The sequence below is a fragment of the Piliocolobus tephrosceles genome, chromosome 4 (assembly GCF_002776525.5).
Source record: "Piliocolobus tephrosceles isolate RC106 chromosome 4, ASM277652v3, whole genome shotgun sequence".
Classification (NCBI taxonomy): domain Eukaryota; kingdom Metazoa; phylum Chordata; class Mammalia; order Primates; family Cercopithecidae; genus Piliocolobus; species Piliocolobus tephrosceles.
In genome coordinates this window covers 66,400,537-66,425,932 of record NC_045437.1, presented here as the reverse complement: position 1 = coordinate 66,425,932, position 25,396 = coordinate 66,400,537, and the positions used below count along the sequence as shown (strand labels likewise).

Genomic DNA, 25,396 nt, shown 5'->3' with positions numbered 1-25,396 from the left:
GCAGCACACTTCCATCCCTTTCCAATGCTCATCCAATTTGTCATAGTGCCTCAGAGTCACCTGGGGTGCTTGTGAAAGGGTCTGTTTCTCAGACTCCATGCGACCTACCACATCGATGGGAATGGTGTCAAGGTCATCTCTGAGGCCCTGGGCTACAAGAGGCAGCCTGCTTTGTCCTGCTCTAGGACTTACCCACTCTCCATCTTCCCAGTCTCCTCTGCCACACCTAAATCAAAGTGTCTGTGCTCTTACTTCTTGAGCTCTCAGTTAACTGTATGATTGATCTCAAACCACCCAGTAGATGAATCTAGCATAAGGATATGTCTTCCTATATTACAGCCAGGTCATCACCCTGCTCTCCTGTTTTACCTTCCCTGATGGAAGAGCCCAGTGGGCACATGACTTTCTAAGTCATCTCAATCCCCATGAAAAGTTTGAAGAAAAAGCCAAAACAATGTCGTCGTTGTTGTTGTTGTTGTTTTTCCATATGGCAACTGTGAATCTGCTCTAGTGATATTTGTTTTCAGCAGGGATTTTGGTAGCCAGAATTTCAATCTGGCATGAAAAAATATAAGGATAGACAGGCCTCCTTAAATTGGACTGCTTGTGTGGCTAGCATTCCTTTTACTGACATGAGCTCCAACTGAGGAAGAAAAACAGAAATTAGTCTGAAACCTCCTGGGGACCTTTGTAGCTCTTACTAATTTTTTTTTTTTTTCTTTTTAACAAATAAATCCATTCCCAAGGTGCTTACAGCCAAACGCTACTCATATTTTTTTTTTTTTTTTTTTTTTTTTTTTTTGCTTTTTACCATTTCATGATCTCCTCAATAAACCCACTTCCTGCTATAGAGTTTTATAAAACTAGAGAACTCAGCACCCTCCAAACTCATCCCTGGAGTCAAATATAAGTAATATTCTTGCATAAAGACATGGAAGAAAAATGAATAGTAAAAGTTAGAAAAAATGCAGAATTGGGGAAATGGGAAAGTGAGGAGTTGAATATTTCTTCTGGCTTGCTTGCTTTTACTTTGTTTTCTTGTTAGTTACAGTTGTTTCAAGCCTTCAGGACAATTCTAGGTCCTTTAAGATGTAAAGAGTGCTGTTAGTTCTACCACCTTCCCAGCTGCTGCCGTGTGGTGCTTAGTTTTGCTCCATTGATTCTTGGCTCCTTGGATTTGAGGAACAAATGTTTTCAGAGCAAATTTTGCCAACTGGAAGGAACACTGACTGTTGCACATCAAAATGCATGCATGCCAGCTCTGTAAAACACATTTGGATTTTCTCGAGTTTAAGACTACATCATTTTAACTGTGAGACTTTTTAAAGTACCTTCCCAACGATCTTCAGAAGCAGTAGTTTATTTCTGGGAGCAAACTTCCTAGAAAGTGGAGTATTTATGCCACTTTAATGTGGCTATGGTGATTAAACTAAGGACACACCCTTGAGATGTCAAGGTATGTCAAGTGACATACAAGGATTGGTGTCAAGTCCTACATATCTTCCTCCTTCATGAAAAGTCAAATGTTTATCCTCACCTTGCTTCCAGCAATTTAAAGCAGCAAAGTGGATGTTTCTCAGACCACTTAGGAGGTCCAGTCTGAAGTATGGATTTCATTTCCTGTATTTGAACCCATTGATGCACTGCCTTTTGTTGCTACCCTTTCTCTGATGTAGTGCAAGGCAACTTAACATTTCAAGTAATTTCATTACAAAGTGATTGATCAGGCCTCCAAATTGATGATAGAGTTGCTGCCATTTGTAAGGAGAAGTCTTGTTGAATGCTAGCAGGTGCGTTCCTTCACTCTCCAGATGTGTGTGGCATGCCTACCTCTACTTACTAACCTTGTGTTAATAAGTAGGATATTGTGTGCCTGTGAGAAGGGCCTGTTTTGAGAATGCTATAAGAAAAATTCTTTCATCTTTAGTCTTTGGGGATTATGAAACCAGTATTTACTTAACTGCCAGTTTTTTTCTTAAACTTAAACCATTATCAATACTCTTAATGTTTCCCCCAATAATATGTTTAAGAGACTGGTGAGCATGGTTAATTTCTGATCTAGTCATCTATCTTGAGAAAATTAACAGTAACCAGAGACTCAGCCAGTGGAAAGGAAATAAAATGCTCAGTTTTTGGAAATACAGTCTTTCTGGCTCCCAGATATTGTTTAGTAAATTACCTCATAGAGTATGTCCAATAATGTGCCCTAGTAACCAGAAAAACTGAGCCCTAGTAGCCACATCATGTGAAGCAGCTCTAACATCTGAACACTGCATTCTACTTTACAGTAGCATCAGACCTAATATAGAGAAAATAGTGAAATAGACACATCAATAATGTTTCTATTGAAAAGTAGACCTTTTTTTTTTTTTTTTTTCTAGACGAGCCTTGCTCTGTTGCCCAGGCTGGAGTGCAGTGGCTTGATCTCAGCTCACTGCAACCTCCGCCTCCCGGGTTCAAGTGATTCTCCTGCCTCAGCCTCCCAAGTCGCTGGGATTACAGGCGCCCACCATCACACCCAGCTAATTTTTTATATTCTTTAGTAGAGAAAGGGTTTCGCCATATTGACCAGACTGGTCTTGAACTCCTGACCTCAGGTAATCTACCCCCCTCAGCCTCCCAAAGTGCTGGGATTATGGATATGAGCCATTGTGCCTGGCTGAAAACTAGGCTCTTTTTCTGTAACTAGATGGAGGAATGAATGTAAAGTTATTTTGAGTTAGGAAGTTACCAGTAACAGCAGCATAAAATATCCTTCCTACATACCTGCCCCAAATTAAGTGTTATTTGATAGAAACACTTAGATAGGAAATCTGAAGTTATACTGATGTGATATAACAAGCTGAAAGGTTCAGGGCCATGGGTGGTCAAATTCAAGTGTACTTTCAAACAGTATTACTTTATACACATGTACCCAGAAGGAAAATTCTCTTCCCTTTTAAATGTCGGTTTTCCATTCCATTGTGTGACTTGTTCAGGTAAGTATACAAAGATGCCAAGTTTACAGTTTTCTCTCATGTTATAAACTTTATTTTTAAAAAAATCTAAACTATGATCTTTCAAGTTAAAAAAAATTCATTTTTAAATCCTCGTTTTTCAACCCAGTTCTCAAGTTCAGATCTCCTCAGGGAGATATTTTAACCCACTCATGTCTTGGTTCCACCCCAAAGAGTAGATTTGTGGTGGCAAGGTGCAGGCATCTACATGTCTTAAAATTACCCTAGGTATTTCTGATGGGCAGTCCTGTTACACAGCACTGGTTTAAACACACACAGATTCTGGACAGGTCTTCAGAACTGTTTGCTCTTGTCACATTCCACCAGGAAATAAATACATAAATCTTAAGCATGCCAGCTTTTCTGCATTTTCTGCTGCTAGCATAAAACATATTCCTTTATGTTCCAGTCAACGTTCCAGACAGTACAGCTAACGGCAGCTGCAGAAATCAACACCTATAACCCTGAGATATACGTGATCGAAGATAACACTGTTACGGTGAGCATATCACACCTTCCCTGTGAGCCTCAGGGTCTGTGATAGGCATTCCATTTCTAAAAGCCCGGAATAGTCACTCTTCTCACCTACATGTATGTAGAAACATCTTACTAAAACTTTAAAGATCTGATGTTTACTATGTTGAGATTTCGGCGAGGGTGTGTGCTACTTAAAAAGTTCAGTGCTATACTTGCCCTCCTCCATGCCCCCGACCCATGTCAGCAAAGCTGGCTTTCCTAGAAGTGGTGATCCAGTGAGAAGCACAACAAAAGGGGCTCTATGTTGTCTGGGACTCCGGGCTGTCTCTTCTCATGACTGAGCCAGCAGCACCAGTTCTTCCTTTCTCCTCCTGCTTACACAAAATGGTCTGGAGCTTAGGCCACAAAACCTAATTATGCTTATTTAAATCATAAATTGTATTCTGAATAATTTTTAAAGAAAGGTACTGAAGCATGCTTAATAAATAATGCATTTATTAGAGGGTTTTTAAAAATAGTTCTCCTTACAACTAGACACTGATACTGTGTGGCATGTCCATTCATTAGATCTTACGTTCTGGAGGACTATAAATGCTCCCCTTGATTAAAAAAAAAAAAAAAAAAAAAAAAAAAGCTTCTACAGAGAAATGTACTTTCACAGAAAACAAAGGCTCTCTGTTCCACAAGCTGGCATGAGATAATTTTCCTTTGCACTAAATCTCTGGTTAGACTGTGCCATGTTTAGATATAGTGGGATTTCCATGCCCAGCTAATCTGCTGGCAGAGCCCTGAGCATTTTCCTCCCAATGCTTGTGTTAGGAGTTGAAAGCCAGTTTAAGAGTCTGCCCCCAAGGCCAGCTTGGCAGTTGGCCTCAGTCCACTGCTCCAGCCTACAGACTTGGTCAAAAAGTTATGGCCCCGTGAACTCTGGGCCTCCTCACTCCATGCCTGAGAGTGAAGCTCACAGCACTGGGGCCCCACTCTTGTCCAAGAAAAAATGATTCCACACAACAGAGCTTACTTCTCTGCCTCTGGTTTAGGAGCCTCAGTGAAAGCCCACACCCTCTCTTCAGAGACTAGGGCCTGGAAGATCAGAAATAGAGCCAAAGGAAATGCAAACTTCAAATTCAAAATGCTATGAACTTAGCATTGGGGAGAAGTATTATAGATTTTTTTTAAAAGTTCACTTTAGAGAAACAGTGTTCAGACAATATGTGAAACTCCACTGAAGACTGTTTTTAGAAAGCAGTATTAAATATATTAATCGGAAATTCAAATGAACAATTTAAATAAACCCATTAGATTCTTTTATTGGTTTTCTCTGAGCAATACTAATAAATAACAGAAGCCAATTACTAGGTGCAAAAGTAATTGTGGTATCTGCCATTAAAAGTAAAGAAAGGCTGGGCGCGGTGGCTCAAACCTGTAATCCCAACACTTTGAGAGGCCGAGGCAGGCGAATCACCTGAGGTTGGGAGTTTGAGACCAGCTTGGTCAACATAGTAGAACCCTGTCTCTACTAAAAATACAAAAATTAGCTAGGTGTGGTGGTACACACCTGTAATCAAAGCTACTCGGGAGGCTGAGGCAGGAGAACCACTTGAACCTGCGAGGCAGAGGTTGCAGTGAGCTGAGATTGCGCCACTGCACACCATCCTGGATGACAAAGCGAGACTCTGTCTCAAAAAAAAAAAAAGGTAAAGAAAAAGTATTTTTAATATCAAAAACTGCAATTACTTTTGCACCAGCCTAATATTACTCAGTTGTGTCTATGAAATTTTTTTTAATCTAAACATCAATTTGGATAAATTTTTGAATAAGGTATCTAACCTAAATCATAACTTCACATGTTCTAAGTGTCTGTTATATTTATTTGAATCCCTAGCCCACTTAAAAATCTGATCCACAAAATGCTATAGTCATGGGTCCATAGGGATCTGTGGTTCCTTGGGTTAGAAAGCTGTGGAAAAGAGAGAAGAAAGCTTATGACTGCCATTAAGCAGTGAGCTACACGAATTTATCATCACTTTATTCATAAATTTATCAAGCCGTATATTTTAGTTCTTGAAGACACAAATGAAAAGAAACACAGTCGCCAAGGTCAGCTGCAAGTTTAGTGCAGCCCATAAATTATATGACAAAAAGCAGCTCATTTGCCACTACAACTTAATGTTAAATCAAGTAAATAAAATACATATTATCCCCTTCTTCTGCTTCTACATATAGCTCTTTAGGAATATTTTCTAAAGAGAATGGTTGAGACTCTTTCCCCAATTAATTAAATTTCCCCTAATTAATTAAAAACTGAATATACAGTTTTACTGTTAAAACTCAGGGCAGCCATTCCATTACAGCATCTCAACGATTGCCAGGAAGCAGACATAAAGAATCCTAAGTAGCCTCAAGGACAACTTTCCCACTGAAAAGGTCAACTTGACCCTTGAGATACTATTTCTACTTTTCCAACAATATCAACTTGGAATGAGGTTTAAGTGAAACTAGTATTTTAGACCCAATACAAAGCTGTGGTTTCATCACCATCAAGTTGGGTTAATAAGTTTCTTCGACTCCTCTCCCCAAAGCTGTTTGCTTTCACTTGATGATGCTTTCACTTGATTTGAATGTATGCCAGAAATGGAAGTTTCTATTTCATAAGTAAAATAAGCATCTGAGATTCTCAGGCATGAAGTAGCCACAAGACATTGATGTAGTTAAAGGAGGGAAACTAGAAAAGTTGTATTTTTTAGCTGGATGGACTTTGCAGGAGGATTTTCTCTAAAATTGTTCTGCCAGTGTTTGAGATACGCCATCAAGAGCAAGTCATGTCACCTTTCTAGAGCTGTAGACCTTCACTTACAGAATGAGAGAACTGGACTAGACCATCTCCCCACTTTTTTGTGGTATTAAAATAACTCAACTGTAAACTGACATTTCCAGATTCCCCTGATGATAATGAAACCTGATGAGAAAGCCGAAGTACCAATAGGAGTTATAATAGGAAGTATAATTGCTGGAATCCTTTTGCTGTTAGCTCTGGTTGCAATTTTATGGAAGGTAAGAAAAGCTTCATATTTTAAAATACAGGGCTCCTGAAGGCCAGCCTTGAATTTGCTTACAAAACATCAACCTCAGGTTTTATACGGTACCTTCTCTATCACAAGGAGAAAAGAAATGCAAGTTTGTTTACAATTTCTTACTCATGTCATTAAAAACAACCAGTAAGGATTTTATCTTCTTTTAAACTTTCCTTTTATCCAGAGCCCTGCATGTTTTGTTCAGCTTCAAATAAGTAGACGCTGAAAAATGTAGCTTTATGCAATGCAGCTGAGCTCTCTAGATATAAATTTCCTTCTAGTGGGTGATAGATACCAGGTCATCAGTCTGCTCACCTCCCTTCAGAGCCTCGGGGATTCCCAGAGGTGTGTCAGAGGACGTGGGCAGCCAAGGTGGTCAGAGGCACCTTACAAAATAAGCCACGGGTGGTAACATTTTTATATCATCACCTTTACAGCTCGGCTTCTTCAAAAGAAAATATGAAAAGATGACCAAAAATCCAGATGAGATTGACGAGACCACAGAACTCAATAGCTGAACCAGCAGACCTACCTGCAATGGGGACTGGCAGCATCCCAGCCAGAGTTTGCTGTTTGCGTGAATGGATTTCTTTTTAAATCCCATTTTTTAAATCATGTCATAGGTAACTAACCTGGTATTTTAAGAGAAAACTGCAGGTCAGTTTGGCATGAAGATATTGTGGGGGGTTGGGGAGGTGCAGGGGGGCGGGTAGGGATATAATGGGTAAAAGACTTATTTTATATGATGGGGAAAAAAAGTAGTCTTTAAACTGGCTGGCCCAGAGTTTACATTCTAATGTGCATTTTGTCAGAAACATGAAATGCTTCCAAGCATGACATCTTTTAAAGAAAAATATGATACTCTTAGATTTTAAGGGGGAAAACTGTTTTCTTTAAAATACTTGTCTTTAAACAGCAACAACAAAAGCGGAAGTGCCTGATATGTAAGTACTTCCACTTGTGTATATTTTAATGACTATTGATGTTAACAAAAACACAGGTTGTTTTTCAATTTATGCTGCTCATCCAAAGTTGCCACAGATGATACTTCTAAGTGATAATTTTATTTATAAACTAAGTAAAATTTGTTGTTGGTTCCTTTTAGAGCACGGCTGCCCCTTCCACACCCCATCTTGCTCTAATGATCAAAACATGCCTGAATAACTGAGCTTAGAGTATACCTCCTATATATCCATTTAAGTTAGGAGAGGGGGCGATATAGAGACCAAGGCACAAAATTTTGTTTAAAACCCAGAATATAACATTTATGTAAAATCCCATCTGCTAGAGGCCCATCTTGTGCCAGAGGAAGGAAAAGGAGGACATTTCCTTTCTCTTTTAGGAGGCACAACAGTTATCTTTTAGGACTTCTTTGGGTGACTGGCAGTAACCTAGTGAATTTCTGAAAGATGAGTATTTCTTTGGCAACCTTCCTCCTCCCTTACTGAACCGCTCTCCCACCTCCTGGTGGTCCCATTATTATAGAAGCCCTCTACAGCCTGACTTTCTCTCCAGTGGTCCAAAGTTATCCCCTCCTTTACCCCGCATCCCAAGTTCCCACTCCTTCAGGACAGCTGCTGTGCATTAGATATTGGGAAAAGTCATCTGTTTAATTTACACACTTGCATGAATTACTGCATATAACCTCCTTACCTTCAGGAAGCTATTTTCATTTAGTGCTAAACAAGTAAGAAAAATAAGCTCAAGTGAATTTCTAAATGTTGGAACGTGAGGGGATGTAAACGATGTAAAGTAAAACATCTCAGGATTTCATGAGAAGTTACAGATGAGGCATTGGAAGCCACCAAATTGGCAGGTGCACCCTCTGTGGCTGTCTTGTTTCTGAAGAACTTAAACTTCCATAAGAAAGAATTTGACCTAGGCAAGTTTGTTCAAAAGGTAGATCCTGAGATGATTTGGTCAGATTGGGATAAGGCCCAGCAATATGCATTTTAACAGGCACCCCAGTCACTAGGATGCAGATGGACCACACTTTGAGAAACACCACCCATTTCTACTTTTTTGCACCTTATTTTCTCTGTTCCTGAGCCCCCACATTCTCTAGGAGGAACTTAGAGGAAAAGGGCACAGACACTACATATCTAAAGCTTTGGACAAGTCCTTGACCTCTATAAACTTCAGAGTCCTCATTATAAAATGGGAAGACTGAGCTGGAGTTCAGCAGTGATGCTTTTAGTTTTAAAAGTCTATGGTCTGGATTTCTGTAATACAAATAGACAATCTTCCAAGAATTTGACTTGGAAAAAAATGTCAGAGGAAAACAGGTTATCTGCCCATGTGCATATGGACGACCTTGACTGCCCTGGCCCAGCCCCTATGTTGGCGGTCCAGGGCTATCTGTACTGTTTAAAGAATTACTTTGTAATTGACAACACAAAACAAACAAGAAAAAAAAAAAAAGGCATAAAATGCCAGGGGTTTATAGAAAAAATAGCATGGTATTCTCTAGTTAGGTATGCCAGAGTCCAATTCTTTTAACAGCTGTGAGAATTCGCTGTTTTGTTCCAAGGAAAATTTTATTTAAAAAAAAAAAAAAAAAAAGACTAGAGAAACTAATCATTAGCTTGATAAAGAACATTTAACAGCTAGTGATGCTGGTGTGTGCCTGCAGCTCCAGCTACTTGGGAGACTGAGACAGGAGGATTGCTTAAGTCCAGGAGTTCAAGTCCAGCCAAGCAACATAGCAAGACCCTGTCTCAAAAAAATGACTATTTAAAAAAACAGTGTGGCTGGGAACAGTGGCTCACACCTGTAATCCCTACACTTTGGGAGGCTGAGGCCAATGGATCATGAGGTCAGGAGTTTGAGACCAGCCTGGCCAATATGGTGAAACCCCATCTCTACTAATAATACAAAAATTAGCTGGGCGTAGTGGCAGGTGCTTGTAATCCCAGCTACTCGGGAAGCTGACGTAGGAGAATCACTTGAACCTGGGATGCCGAGGCTGCAGTGAGCCAAGATCGTGCCACTGCACTCCAGTCTGGGCGACAGGGCAAGACTCCGTTTCAAAAAAAAAAAGAGTTAGTACTGTATATATAAATATTAGCTTTTCAATGTGCTATACAAAGAATTATAGCACATCCTTCCTTTTATTTTACTCTGTCTCACCTTCTTTAGGTGAGTCCTTCCTTAAATAAGTACTAAACATACATATACAGAACTTGAAAGCTTTGGTTAGCCTTGCCTTAGGTAATCAACCTAGTTTACACTGTTTACAGGGAGTAGTTGAATTACTATAAACCATTAGCCACTTGTCTGTGCACCATTTATCACACCAGGGCAGGGTCTCTCAACCTGGGCACTACTGTCATTTGGGGCCAGGTGATTCTTCCTTGCAGGGAATGTCCTGTACCTTGTAGGACAGCAGCCCTGTCCTATAAGGTACAATGTTTAGCAGCATCCCTGGCCTCTAGCTACTTGATGCCACAGCATCCTCCCCCTGCAGTCAGGACAATCAAAAAATGTCTCCAGACATTGTCAAATGCCTCCTGGGGGGCAGTATTTCTCAAGCACTTTTAAGCAAAGGTGAGTATGCATACAAGAAATTCAGGGGAAAGACATTTTTTAAATAAAAGCTATGTGTCCCTATTCAACAATATTTTTGCTTTAAAAGTCAGTAGAGGGCATAAAAGATGTCAAATTCAAATTTCCATTTCATAAATGGTATACAGACAAGGTCTATAGAATGTGGTAAAAACTTGACTGCCACACAAGGCTTATAAAATAGTAAGATAGTAAAATAACTTATGAAGAAACTACAGAGATTTAAAATTGTGCATCACTCATTTCAGCAGCAGAATAAGAACTCCTAACTGGACAGAAATTTTTCTAGCTAGCAATGTTATTTTTGTAAAATAGTTATCAAAACTGTGAAGAGTAAAGAAAACTAAAGCCAATTTATTATAATCACACAAGTGATTATACTAAAAATTGTTATAAAGCGTATGATTTTATAATGTATTTACCTGTCCTGATATATAGCTATAACCCAATATATGAGAATCTTAAAAATTAAGACATCATCATACAGAAGGCAGGATCCCTTAAACTGAGATCCCTGATCCATCTTTCATATTTCAATTTCCACACATAAAACAATTATATAAACAACTTTGTAGGACTATGCCCTTTTGTGTACGCATATCCATTTTAACCAATTTGAAAGGTTAATTTAAAATCTAGAGGTGCATGAGAAACATGGGGGAAAAGTGTGAAATAAGTGAAAATATTAACTATTTCTTTGAACTCTAAAGACCGAAACTGTAGCCATTATGTAAATATAGTTTCATATGTACCTGTTTATTTTGGCAGATTGTCAAAATATGAATGTATATATTGCATAACTATGTTAGAATTGTGTATATTTTAAAGAAATTGTCTTGGATATTTTCCTTTATACATAATAGATAAGTCTTTGTTCAAATGTGTTTGATGTTTTTGATTAAATGTGTTTTGCCTCTTTACTTTCCACAAAAACTATAAAAATAAATGCATGTTCGTACAAAAAGTTGCAGAATTCATTTGATTTATGAGAAACAAAAATTAAATTGTTGTCAACATAAACTAGTTAATAGCTTTTCCCATATCCAAGTATAACAAACAGAAAAGTTTCATTAACTGTAAACCACTCTTTTCATACCACATTATTGAATATTGTTACAATTGTCTGGAAAATAAAGTTATTTTCTTTGGGGTTTTACAAGTTATATATTTTACTATTTTTATCTTATACATTCACTTTGCTCACATCCAAGACTCAATTTAAGAAGACTGAGGCTATAATTTGCCATAGTTGTCCAGTCTATGTTTCTAGCAGTGACCACAGGATATTTTGTAGGACTCTTAAACTGCCTTCAAAGTTTTGAGACAGCAGAAATTGCTCCTCAAAGTGTGGCCCATGGACAGATGGTGCTGCATCACCTGAGGGGCCACTCAAAACTATTCAAGTCAAATTGGAAGTTCTACAGCATCCCCAAGTGATTCATATTGCATTGAAGTTGAGAAGCATTGCTCTAAAGCTCTAAAGCACAACTTACCTCTTGAAATAAAATGTGTGCTTTGAATAGAGAGGGGAAAAAAAATCAGCCACACTGCTGCAACATGCAAAAGCAGAGTCATCTGCATAGTTGTTTTTTTTTTTTTTTTTTTAAATAGTAGTAAGCAGGAGGGTTTAAATATTTTTAAAGAGTATGCCGAAATAAATGTGCTGAAGTTATAAAATAAGTACACGTTGGGCTCACAGACTACCATCGCTGTACAGATGGCAGAGTAATGCAAAGATGGGGTGGAAAGTGAGTGTGTGCTGCCATAAATAGTGATGCACCAGCATCTCCATTCATGTCTGCAGTGCTGTCTCACACGCCTCCCTGCCCATCGCAGTTGTGCTGAGCCGTCTCAGGAGGGCAGCTCACTGCAGCATGACCATCAATAAGTGCATCTGCTATATCTCTCACATTCAAATACAATCTTGGAGAGCTGAGTGTGGGAGTTGCAGCTACTTGGGAGGCTGAGGCAGGGAGGATCCTTTGAACCCAGGAGTTCAAGGCCAGCAACATAATGAGACTCCCCCGCCCCCCCACCATCTCTTTAAAAAATAAAATGTTACAGAAAAAGAGCACTACTTTTTATTTCTTTTTCACAGAGCAGGTTAGGAAATGCTGTTAAAAGACCTGTATTAAAGCAATCACTTTGTCCCATAGAATTAACTGGAAAATAATTTTATACTTACTTTTTAAAAAGTACTTCCTTTTATTTATTCTACATCACTTGTTAAAAACTACAAATTGCATTTTTAAAAACTCCTTCCTCATCATCATCTTTTAATATTTTTAAGGTGTCAAAGATTGGACATCATCTTACACAAAATCAGGGCCTAATTTTCATTTAGGAACCACTACAGCCTGACTTTAAAGAAAATGGCTACTAAACTGAACTTTTGATTCTATGCAAAATTAAATCTAAGACTCAAGTTGCTAAAAGCAACTTTACTGTAACTTTTACTATGGCCCTGGCTCTACCGCCCTCTGCTGGATGGTCCACCTAACTACATCACACAAATCATCCTTAAGAGAGATCTTTACTGTACCAAGTGCTCAGTAACTATGTAAGATGTCTAAATCACTAATTTCTCAAAAAAGATGAAAATATATTGTGACTCTACACATCATATCCAAAGGACAAAAATATCCACAAAATAAGTCACTCATTGAATATCTGCTGTTACTTTCATTTAAACATGATAAAAATCAATTTCATTTTCCCACTTGTTCAAAAATACTTAAAACATAAAGAATTTGAATTTCCTATTTCTTGAGTGAACTTACCTAGCAATCATGAGAAGTCATGGCTTTAAAGTGACCATGAAACACGGCAGGCAATCTGATTAAAGGCTATTTTTTTTTTTAATATATATATATTACTCTTCCAGTTACTTGAAGACAAGTTACAGAGATGGAAAAGCTACATATCAGAGTGATAGTAGCCCCTTAATACCTTAACCACCAATTAACTCTGCCATTCCTAAGTAAGCAAGGGTCAGGAAAGATCCTATCTAAGTCAAGTGCAATGCACTAAAATCTTTCAAGGCCGTTCCATCCCAGTTCTGGCATGCCCCAGGTTAACTCCTTAACCTCTCTATCACAGACTTTAAAAGCATAACAGTCTCAGTTCCAAACTTAGAATAAAGCCTACTTACTGAAGGCGTGATTCTTTTAAAATATAAAGAATGTTCTATGTTCTTTAAAAACATCATTACCCTCAATAAGGAACTTCTAAAGAAATATTTAAGAAAGAAAATCTTGAAATCAACATATACCTATCAACACTGCATATGACAAAACAAACATCCATTTAACAACCTATGTACAAAATCCTAGAAATATCTACTGTGACCCAGTAACCCCATGATAATGTGCTTTCAGATATAATCAACAGCCAACACCCACCGCTGCTCTCCAATGGGGACAGGCTGAAGCTCGATGGCAAGCACAGAGTGACACTGAACTGAGAGGGTAAGGCTAAGACCAAATAGGCAACCCGAACCCGGCAGAGGAAGTAGGAGAAGGGTTTGTCTGCCCTTTCAGTATCCTTCTGGACCAATCTCTCCAGGAATAAGCATCAACTGATGTAACCAGGTGATTCCTAAAGTCAGTGTGGCTGTCCTGTGGGTCCCAGCCACAGATAAGATGCAGAGTGTTCCCCTAGGTATTTAGGTTGGTAGAAAAAGATCACTGGGTGGGTGCCTGGCACAAAATAGGCATTCAATAAATATTTGTTGAATAAATGGGTTCCTTAGGTAAAAGATGTTTTCACTGGATATAACAAATAGGATTACTAGGGTTTCTTATTTGCCCAAACGTAAGAAAAAAATCCTTCAATCTAAGTGTCTGAAAGTATACCTTTTGTTCTTAATATGCATAATGCAAATTTTGTGATGACGACAACTGCCCAAATTGTGCTAGTATTTTATTATTTTATGAGCTATGTGTTTACTTGAAATTTGCTGAGAGTAGATCTTAAATATTCTCACCACACAGAAGAAGGGACTACGTGAGGTGAGGAATATGTTAATTAGCTGGATTGTGGTAATCACCTCACAATGTATATGTGTATCAAAACATCATATTGTATACTGTAAATATATACAATTTTTGTCAAGTATACCTCAATAAAGCTGGAAAAAAATTTTAAGAAATATATGGGACTTATATATACAAGTCTATCAAAATACTATAAAGCTTAACCAACTAAAAATTAGGGCATTGTTTACCTAAACATTTTAACACAAACCACGTACATTTCCTAAAACACAAAATCATAACAGGTATTTATGACAATTTTGTCCTGATTTATATATTGATACAAAATTAACAACCAATAAAAACAAAAAGTTTTCTGGTAAGATTATAGATTCTGAAATCCCAGAAATCTCCATAGTAAGAACTATTTTAGGCAATTTAAAAAAAAAAAAATACTATTTTTAAACTTTTGAAATCAGTTTCAGTTTATTATTTTTAATATATTTCTGAAAATATGTATCAAGACTGTCTGATAATGATTTTTTAATACTTTCCAGTTCTGCCAACATTCCTGTCATGCATCCTTGATAATAATGCTATCCCTGAACCAGGACAGGGGTGGTGAGGTGGGGGTGGTGGGGGAGTATCTTTCTGAGTCAGTTAAAGTCACTGAGGAGGGCCCATACCTCAATGGGAGTTTGAGTTACAATTAGAAATTAGTCATGGAAGGCTATGTCTACCACAGACATCTTTCCTCACATTTAAATTATTCTATTTCTTTCCTACAGTCCTCCTTCTATCTTTAGTTCCATTTTAAATAACCCTTCATCCTACATACCCATTTATCTTGCTCCTTTTTCTCCCTTTTGTCCCACTAGTGTAACATAAGAGACTGTGCTTCAGTAAACTATCCTAACGTGGAGAGAAAAAAATCAAAATGTGATCAATGATAATAGTTTAACAAAGTTAAGATTGCAGGCTCTAAAAACTAAGTGATTAATTGTTGGATACCCAAAAGCACTCTTTGTTTCCTTTCCAAGATGATGACTCTTCATAAATTTCCTAAAACACAAAATCATAACAGGTATTAAAAATAGACCATTCTAATATATGAATACAAAATACATTTGAATAAATCAGACAAATGAATATCACATCTATTTCAATGGCTCCTCTTTCAACAATCCATTAGACATTTGTATAAGGCACTGAGAGCAGAAAAATGAATGGACATGTTCTCTACATTTAAGGACTCTCAACACAACTGCAAAAATAAGAGACAAGAAGCTATAGAAAAACAGGGTACAACCACAGAAGGAAATAAACAATTAATTCTATTTGGGGTCATGATGAGAGACATCATGGGCAAGGTTACACAGGGGAAGACAGAAGGTTACATAGGGGAAGATACATAGAAGGTCTTTAGTTTCAAACATTTTTTTTCTTTCCAAACACACCTGCTACTTCAACATTTCTAAATATGCTTTTCCACAGGCAAATATCTTCATTAGCTGTTAAATTACGTGATCACCTCTCAGAAGTTCTTAGACAAGTTTGAGCTGCACTCTGGTATGAGTTGTTCTGTGACATATGCACTCTACCTACCTGCCACCCTTCCCTATATCACAGATGATCTCAAAGCACAGGCCAAGACTAGAACCAGACTAGAAGTTACATAGTTTGTGGAAAGAAGCGGTAAGAAAAACATATCACTTTTTCTTCTCACTCTCTAGTCACATTCCATTTCTGTGGGGAGAGGAATTCAAATTCAACTGTTCTCTGAACTCCTGCACTTCGTCCGACTCTCTATGGACAAACAAAAGCAAAATACGAAGCCCAGCTAGTCCTCAAAGCATGAAAACAAGAATATGCCCCAACTCCTGCTCATTACCTGTATTTCTGGTGTTGCTCCCATCTACTTTCTGTCCACTGACTGTGCACCCTTTCCTCCCTGGTAAAGAAAGCTACCCCTGCCTCTCAGGCTTGCAGCAGATCTTAGAAAGCTCTTCCTACCTTCCCTCTCTGGAGGTCTGCCTCCTGTTCTGTCAAAATTGTGTCAGCCTTGTTGATAGCAAGGGAATAATACATCTGAGCTTCACTAAGTTTCCTTTCACATATTTTATCCTCTAATCCCTATGTATTCTCTTACAACAATGGGCTTCAATTTTATTCTGAAAACATGGTCACCAAATTTTCCAGGCTGTGGTTATGAGTCCAACTTGCTTATTTCTACCACTGACTGAGGCAGTTCCCCTGAGAAGGAGGGGAGAAGTGCCCTTTAAAAGCCTTGGCTCTCTGCTCTGGTCTTTTGATCTACTGAGCTGTTCATTAACTCTTCCGCTTTGCTGCCAGCAATAATGCTGAAGGCAATTCTAGACAATTCTAGACATTGAATGTGCAACCACAGAACAATCCCACTGTGAAATGTTACTACACCAGAGGAGAAACTAGGGAGTTGGGCCTTTTCATCCCATCAGAATGCTCTATTTAACCAGAGAATTATTTGCCCTTATTGACAGAAAACATGCCAGAAGTTCCTATTTCTGTTTTTAAACCCACTCACTGTGCATTTTCTCAGAGGGAGCAATATCTCACCTTTTTTTTTTTTTCCCTAAAAAGGACCTCTAGGAAAAGCCTCTTTCACCTTAAAGAATTTCTGTTTTAGCCACCACCTAAATAGCTAATGCATTATTCTCACTCTCCAACAGAAAGACCTTCTAATTCAAGGGAATTATAATGCAAGAGAAATAACTTCATATATTAACCTCTCCAACAGTCCAGACTAGGAATTCTCACTGTTACCACTCACTGAGGCTTACTTTGTGCCATGCATTCTTTGGGGCACATATTTTTCATGCTTAACAAATCTTGGAAAGAAGATATTTCACAGATAAAGAAAACAAGATACTACAGTTAGTAAAAAGTCCATGAATATGGGGGGTTTTATCTAAAAATTCCTGAGAGAAATCAGGCCCACATGGCAAAATGTATTATTTTCTTAACTTACCTTTTTCCATATGGGCACCTTGGCTTTTAAAGTATCAATGGCATAGCTCACAGCTTCAAGAGATGCAGCTCTGTGGGCTGAGGACACAGCAATGATTATGCTTGCTTCTGACACTGGAACCAAGCTTTAACAAGATGAAGAGAAAAAAATCACTATCACCTCTGAATCTATGTGTCAAAGAATCTGCTGGATAGATGAAAAAAAAAAAAAAAAAAAATTCAGGTATGCATTCTTAGAATTACACTGTAGTTCTATTTTATATAAACATCCAGTTAGAAAAGAGTAGTTCATCGCAGTAGCATTCAGCAGAGGCAGCAGATGAAGCTCATGCTACAGCTAATTTGTTAGAATCTATCCACTAAACCCTTCTGATGGGCACCAAGGGAAATCCTTTCACGGATACAGCAAACGCCTGACTCAAACAAACAAGGCACAGTGCCAGGTAATGCCTAGAGATACAAAGTTATGTCCTAGTGAGTATAATACAAAATTTAAAATAATAAATATCAAATAATAGGAGTGATAATATTAACCATTAATAAAACTACTGGTTATTAATAACAAACTAGTAACTAATAGAGTATGATAGATACAGTCTCAATTACTGGCTTCTTTTTAAAGCCAAGAACTCTTCTCTTTTTAGGGGCACAAAAAGGCAAATCACTTTAATGACTTTCAGAGGCATTTATATCAAAAAGAATCTGTCACAGATTGTCATATAAACAGACTCTAGACCACAAAACAACTCTCAAAAGGCCTCAAGGCCTTTAGCACACATTAGCACAGGCCCGTAGGCCAAGGGCCTAAAAGTCTTGGCATAGGTGCACTTTGTTATAGCAACAGAGGCAACAAGAGCTCTCCCAATATCAAAACCCACCAGGCAGTCACTACAGGTACTAACAGCCATCCCTATTGTCCTCCAAAAATAATATATGAATGTTCCTGTCATGGTAATACAGAATTCCTAAGAAAGATTCAAGAATCAGAGTTAGTACAAAGATGGAAAACAACTATACTTAACTTTTAAATTGATAAAGGAAATCATACCCAAGTCTATGGAACACTGCTATGTGTTTGACTGGCCATTTCTGCCTAATGTCACTACAAATCTTTTTGACTTCGTTTTTCGCCATGGGTAGATACGCTTCATATTCTAAGCTAATGACTTTCTTCCCTTCAAAGTTATTTCTTGTAGTCCCTTTAAAAATAAAAAAATAGAAAGAAAAAGAAAACAATTAAAATAAGGTTTTTCCCTACAAAAGAAATAGTACGTTAATAAAAAAGGATTATTTTTAATAGTAAACAAGCAGCATACCAATTCTTCTAAAACTACTTTGAAATCTTCTAAAAACAAAATTTAATTAGGAAAATAAAACAGACAATCACAAAGATGATAAGGAAATAAACAGCACTGATTAATCAAGTTTATTAAAAACACTCACCTGGCAAAGCAGGCAATATTCCTCTTCTAACAGATACTTAAAAGGAAAATATTTATGTTCCCAGGACTATCAAGTACATTTTTATCTTCAATTTTGGAAAATCTAGAATTCTTTCTCCTAACAATGACTTTTATCCTACTTTTCAAAATGCCTTGTAATTTAATATAGGTTAATTTGAAGGTTACTAAAACAAAATAAGAACTACAAAAAAAGTCTACCCACCATCATGGGTAATCTTGGTTTAAAGTTCAGTATTTCAAACTCCTCTGTTAACACTGAACATGGAAAGCACATGGTAATTTCTATTGTCTTGTGCAGTGATAGATGCAATGAAAATTAACACTCACCTACAAAGAGAGATACTGCACCACAGAGCGGAGAAATCACCAACTGTGAGACTTCATCTACTGAAAGTTTCTCAGCAGTAAAGTTTATAATGTCTTTAGATTTCTCTTCAACTTCATCTATATCTTTCCTAGAAATAACACGTTAGTAAACATTAACAAAAGTCCTAGGGGTAAAACACTCAACAACTTACAGGCTCTTTCAATTTATATTTTTTTCTACATTATGTCGATGTAAAAAGAAGAGGTTGTGGCACAAAATATAAAGAGTTTACATGAGCCAAGACAAGGATAGTGGGCCAGGATACTTCTAAGATACTTCAGGGAGTTCCGTTGGGGAGCACTCCCTCAGCCTTTGTTGCAAGCAGCTTTTTAAAGGCAAAGGGAACAAGAAGTGGGCTGATACGACGATACAAAGTTTCACCAAGAATTCTCACAGGCATACCGAGATAATGCTGATCACGGATTGGCTGTACACTGTTGAACTATAGGGTGGGTGTAAGTTAGAGTGTCCAGCATACGGATTTTATGGTTTCTTAGCTTCAGCTAGTCTGCAGCCCTCATAAGTGGATTCAAGGGACCAGTGGCTCACACCTGTAATCCCACCACTTTGGGAGGCTGAGGCGGGTGGATCATTTGAGGTCAGGAGTTTGAGACCATCCTGGCCAACATGGTGAAACCCCGTCTCTACAAAAAATTCAAAAATTAGCCAGGTGGTAGTGGCATACGTCTATAATCCCAACTACTTGGGAAGCTGAGGCAGGAGAATTGCTTGAGCTTGGGAGGTGGAGGTTGCAGTGAGCTGAGATTGATAATGCCATTGCACTCCAGTCTGGGCGACAGAGTGATACCCCATCTCAAAAAAAGGAAAAAAGAAAAAAAAAGGTAATGATGCAGCTTAAGAGAGTGACATGACTGCCATTTCATTCCAGGGCCTGTCGGTGCCTCTTAATGTTTTATCTGAGGGGCTCACATTCCTCAGATAAAATGTATCTTTCCTTTTTTCCCGACCATTAGATGTGTCAGGAGGCATGATTTGATCTGAATGATAAAAATAAGCAAGCGTAAAAATTAGCAAAACTCAATTATGTGTATAAATATTCATAATGAATCAGGCATGACAAAAAAGTAATCTATCATTAGCATGATCACTAAAATATAATCTATCTCAATGCCAATATATTCCAAATTCTGTAATTGCTATTCATATCTCCCATCAAGGTACAGTAGAGGTTACTGCCACTTTCACCTACATGCCCATCCCCTCTCACCACTGTGGTACCAAGCACTACACCTAAAGCTGCCTTTTTCTTTATCCAACAAAAAAGGGAGAACAGAAGTGACAGTGATTCTACCGGAACTGGGTTCCCTTCACAACCTGGCAAAACCCCAGGTAAGTAACTGAGGAAATAAGGGAATGAACTGAACACTTATTTACCAGGTATTGTGCAAAGCCCTTTGCCATGCATTTCTCATTTAATTCCTCAAACATTACTACATACTCACTAAGGGCCAGAGACTAGGGCCAGGCACTAGGTATCAACCAGGGGAAAGAAGCACAAGCTCCTTTCCTCAGGGTGCTCACATTCAAATAGGAGAAACAAAGCATTACAGGAGAAACTCAGAATTACAAATAGGGATAACTCATGGAAATAAACAGGCTTCAGAGACAGAACCTGGGGTCTGGGGGAGATTTCTCTCAAGAGGCTGTATGAAAACTTGCGACCTGAAAGATAAGGAGGAAGTCTTGTAAAGAAACCAGGGCACAGGCCCCCAGGCAGAGAGAGGGAGTGGCCAATGCCAAGGCTCTGGGACAAGAAAAGGTGTGATGTTCTCCAGAACCTAGAATGAATGGAGAGAACAGGACAGGCTGAGGCTGAACTGATAGGCAGAATCTTGCAAGCAATGAGGAATATAATTATTAATCCTGTAAGATTTCATCTGAATTAAAAGATGAGAGAAAGAAGGCTCAGAGAAGTTAAGGAACTCACTCAAGGTGCTGAAATTCCAACCAAGGAGTCTTAGTTAAGCCAACGTTCTTTTTCCTATCTCCTTTCCACCACGGAAACAGCACTATTCTTCATATACCACTAGATTCCAGGATTTTTCATCTGCTGCACAAGCCACCTAAGTGTCTTCCACCTCTTTTTCTTGCAAGAAAATATAGGTAATACAAATATGGTCTATGAGCTTCAAACCATACTGAGTTCCCACAACTTCTGATTTTACAAGACTACTAAAAGCTAGCTGGCAGGTTTTAAAAATGCATAATGCCAGTCTTGCCAAACACATTAAAGTAACACACAATGCTTTTGAGTAATCTTCGTAACCTTTTCAAAGAACAGCTGTAATTACCACAATACCCCTTTAATGGTAACCTATAGTTTTCTGAATAAATTCCAAATACCAAAAAATCCAAATTCCACCTCCTGAAATCATGGTGGTGATATGGTGAGCACAGTTTCTAAATAGCATTGAGATACATATCTGACAAGAGATTCTGCTACTATGTCCAGATAGTAGGCCTGAGAAAGAAGCCTAGTGTCGACATGAGGGGCAATCTGCTTTACAGACTGATTCTTCATTTCTTGTGGCATTGCCCTCCAGGAAGGTGGGGAAAAAAATGGGTAAAAAAGATAAAAAGCCATCCTTGACTTGTTCCTTTCTTTAATGGAACCAAGTTTTTGCCATTAAGTATGATACTTACTCCTGATTTTGAATAAAAATCCTACCAAATTAAGAAAGTCTTCTTTCATTCCTAACTGACCAAGAGTTTTATTCAGGGATGGCTGTTAATTTCTACTGAATTTGTTCTTCAGTTGACAATAAATTAAGCCTCATTCTGTCTGTACTTATAAGAAGCCTGATCTCTCTAGACTATACTGAACAATGTTCTTGAACATTATGCGACTTGTACATGGACTAAGTTGTTTAGAAAGAAGACAAAGTAGCATGGGTCGAAGAGCCACCTGCAACAAAGCCATAACAATAAAGCTATTTTCCTTTAGTCCTGGACAATGGTAAGCTTTCTTTTCAGGCATTACTAGCTGTGTAATTTTTCTACATTTCTCCATGGCCAGGAGAGCTATCATCTAGTATTAGTAAGTGTGGTTGGAAAAAAAGTACAGAGAGAGTCCAATAATATGAGTTCAAATGTTGTCTCTTGAAAAACTCTTGAATCCTCAGCAAAAAGAACAAAGCTGGAGGCATTACGCTACCCAACTTCAAACTATACTACAGGGCTACAGTAACCAAAACAGCATGGGACTGGTACAAAACAGAACACATAGACAAATGAAACAGAACCCAGAACCCAGAAATAAAGCTCCACAGCTACAACTATCTGATCTTCGATAAACCTACAAAAACAAGCAATGGGGAAAGGATTCCCTATTCAATAAATGGTGCTGGGATAACTGGCTAGCCATGTGCAGAAGACTGAAACTGGACCCTTTCCCTACACCACATACAAAAATTAACTCAAAATGGATTAAAGACTTAAATGTAAAACTGAAAACTAGAAAAACCCCAGAAGACAACCTAGGCAACACCATTCTGGACATGGAACAAGCAAAGATTTACAGAAAGCAATTGCAGCAAAAACAAAAATTGACAAATGGGATCTAATTAAACTAAAGAGCTTCTGCACAGCAAAGGAAGCTGTCAACAGAGTGAACAGACAACGTACAGAATGGGAGAAAATTTTGCAAACTATGTGTCTGACAAAGGTCTAACATCACCTCATTAAAAAGTGGGCAAAGGACATGAACAGGAACTTTTCAAAAGAAGACAATCATATGAAAAGAAAGCTCAATATCACACTGATCATTAGAGAAATGCAAATCAAAACCACAACGAGATACTATCTCACACTAGTCAGAAGAGCTATTATTAAAATAACAGATGTTGGCAAGGATGTGAAGAAAAAGGAATGCTTATATACTGCTGCAGCGAGTGTAAATTAGTTCATTTATTGTGGAAGACAGTGTGGTCTAGAGACTGAAATACCATTCAACCCAGCAATCCCATTACTGAATACATGCCCAGAGAAATATAATCGTTCTGTCATAAAGACATATGCACAAGTATGTTCACTGCAGCACTATTCACAAGAGCAAAGACATGGAATCAACCTAAATGCCCATCAATGGTATACTGGGTAAAGAAAATGTGGTACATATATACCATGGAATACTATGCAGCCATAAGAAAGAACGAGATCAAGTTTTTTGCGGGGACATGGATGGAGCAGGAGGCCATTGTCCTTAGCCAACTAATGCAGGAACAGAAAACCAAATACCGAATGTTCTCACTTATAAGTGGGAGATAAATATTGAGGACACATGGACACAAAGAGTGGAAGCACAGACACTGGAGCCTACTTGAGGGTGGGGCGGGGAGGAGGGAGAGGATCGAAAAAATAACTGATGGGCAGTAGACTTAATACCTGGGTGACAAAATAATCTGCACAAGAAACCGCCATGATACACGTTTACCTATATAACACACCTGCACATGTATTCCTGAACTTAAAAGTTAAATAAATTCTTTTTAAGTTAGCTCTTTCACTTATTAGCTATATGATTAGCTATGTGATCAAAGGCAAGGTTTTTAAGTCCTCTGAATTTGTTTTTCCACCTGCAAAATATGGATATTAATATGTCACTGTGCCTGACATGTAAGATCTCAATAAACCATGTTAAACGAAACATATCAAACTGATATGTTTATTGTAATTAAACAGCTTACAATAGACTTGATGCAGAGATGGTGGTAGATATTCATAAATTTATTGGCACCAATGAAGAGTTGCTGTATCAATAAAGATTTGGTACAGAGAGACTTACAAAGAATATACATTAACAGCAAACCACATACACTTTATCATCTGTATGATCCTTCCCCACACAACTGATTAAGAAAAACAAATCTCACATACCTAGACGGCTCAAAAGCACTATCCTCCACTAATGGGGGGGATAACGGCAATTTCGTCTCCAGGTTGAAGCAGGAGGAGCTGATCTCCAAGCTCGACATATTCTTGACGAACAGCAAATATTATCTGATTTCTAACATCAGCCAATCTAAAGGGGAAAAAGTATGACTCAAAGTATCAATGCTATGATAGACCTCAAATCTCTTCAGCTGCAATTAGAGATATTAATCGAAATTAACCTTATTTTTACTTTTATCATTTATGTATTTTGAAAATATTTAAGTGTTACTCATATGCTTTCTACAAATTTTTCACTACCCAGGATGTCGAGTTTCTATCTCCTTCCACAGCTGCAACGCTTTTATTTCTTGTGGCACAGAAATGGTCTCTGAACGAACTCCTGTTATTTCAGCACTTTTTGCAAAATACAATACTTCAACCTGAAAGTAAAGAAAATGCTTTTAACAACTCATACTCGTCTTCTGACTGTCAATGTTGAGCAGTTTCCTCATTTTCCAAATGTATTGCTTTAATCAAAGACAAATTTTATAAAGCAAACTAAATAACCCGTAAAAAAATTTCATTATATCTACAAGTTCAAATTCTGAAAACTTGTTGTTTTAAATATAATTCAGACTAATTTCTGGATGCCTTTTAGTTTTACAAACTTAAGTGTGCCATCATTAAAATCCTAAGTATTTACCTTCTATGAAAACATGTTAAGGCTGTCTTTAATTGACATAAAAATATAGCACCTTTTATAAACATGTAAGCAAAGAACAAATGTCTGAGTCAAGAGATGAGTTACACAAATAAAATAAATGAACAAATAAGCGAAAAACCTGTTTCTCACGGTTGTCAAATGACCTTAGATTCCGGTCTGCATAACACTGTCCCCAGACGCTAAGGATTAAGTTATGCAACATAGTACATCTGACATTTACAGAAGCAAGTAGGTTTGAAACCCAGGACAGACGGGTATTTGCTAGAACAAAGTTGTGCCAGCAGCCTGGTATGTAAGGGATCCGATGAAGTAAAATAGGCACCTGTCCCTCCGTGCAAACTACTCTTTACGAAATAGAGGTTTGCAAATAATCAAGAATGTGGAAATCTACAGATGAAGCAGAAATGAGGTGCATTTCTTTTCAGATTAAAATTTTAGCTTCATCAAAACGAATAATCTGGGAAAGAGGTGGCCACAAAAGGTCGAGGCGCCTTCAGAATGAACCTGTCCTTGTTGCCGTCAGCGGACAGGAGTTCTCGGAGTGGACCCGACTTCTGCTGGGGCAGCAGCAGCAGCAAAGCCCTGAGGGCCCTAGGGCGGGGGCGGGGGCGCCCCCAAACCGAAGATGCCGGCCAGGGTGGGTGTGAGTTGGGGGCTAGTGGGGAGGTCCGACTGACCAGGGCTGGGTCTGTGAAGGGAAAGGGCAGGAGAGACACGTCGAGGAGGGCTCCGGACCCAGGCCCTCACGCACACCCGCCACCCTTACCTGGCACAGCGGCACCATCCCGCCTGGGACAGCAGAACCAAATTACAGCCGCAGACGCGCAGGCGCGGGGCCCAGCCGGTGCGCAGGCGCAA

The 25,396-nt window shown here is 38.4% G+C and overlaps 2 protein-coding genes across 4 annotated transcripts in view; one reads left to right on the top strand and one right to left on the bottom strand.

Moving 5' to 3' along the window:
• Positions 1 to 11,271, top strand: part of ITGA2 (integrin subunit alpha 2) — a 106,611-nt gene extending 95,340 nt beyond the window's left edge. Inside the window, exons 28-30 of one of the 2 annotated variants that reach the window (XM_023210557.3) lie at positions 3,406 to 3,495; positions 6,411 to 6,527; positions 6,985 to 11,271. In XM_023210557.3, the coding sequence (XP_023066325.2) occupies positions 3,406 to 3,495; positions 6,411 to 6,527; positions 6,985 to 7,065 (288 nt within the window). In that variant the 3' untranslated portion in view covers positions 7,066 to 11,271. The remainder of the gene's footprint in view (positions 1 to 3,405; positions 3,496 to 6,410; positions 6,528 to 6,984) is intronic. The other variant, XM_023210558.3, reaches the window with a different exon arrangement.
• Positions 11,272 to 12,179: 908 nt separating this feature from the next.
• Positions 12,180 to 25,390, bottom strand: MOCS2 (molybdenum cofactor synthesis 2). Of its 2 annotated transcripts, XM_023210555.2 has the most exons (7): positions 25,305 to 25,371; positions 24,133 to 24,254; positions 23,818 to 23,962; positions 18,882 to 19,009; positions 18,140 to 18,290; positions 17,093 to 17,216; positions 14,544 to 15,147 (listed from the first exon to the last, which is right to left on the bottom strand). In XM_023210555.2, the coding sequence occupies exons 3-7, from the start codon at positions 23,913 to 23,915 to the stop codon at positions 15,082 to 15,084; spliced, it is 567 nt and encodes a 188-aa protein (XP_023066323.1). In that variant the 5' UTR covers positions 23,916 to 23,962; positions 24,133 to 24,254; positions 25,305 to 25,371; the 3' UTR covers positions 14,544 to 15,081. The 2 variants fall into 2 exon arrangements, with proteins under 2 accessions (XP_023066324.1, XP_023066323.1); XM_023210556.1 differs by lacking the exon at positions 24,133 to 24,254 and having other exon boundaries at positions 12,180 to 15,147; positions 25,305 to 25,390.
• Positions 25,391 to 25,396: the final 6 nt, after the last annotated feature.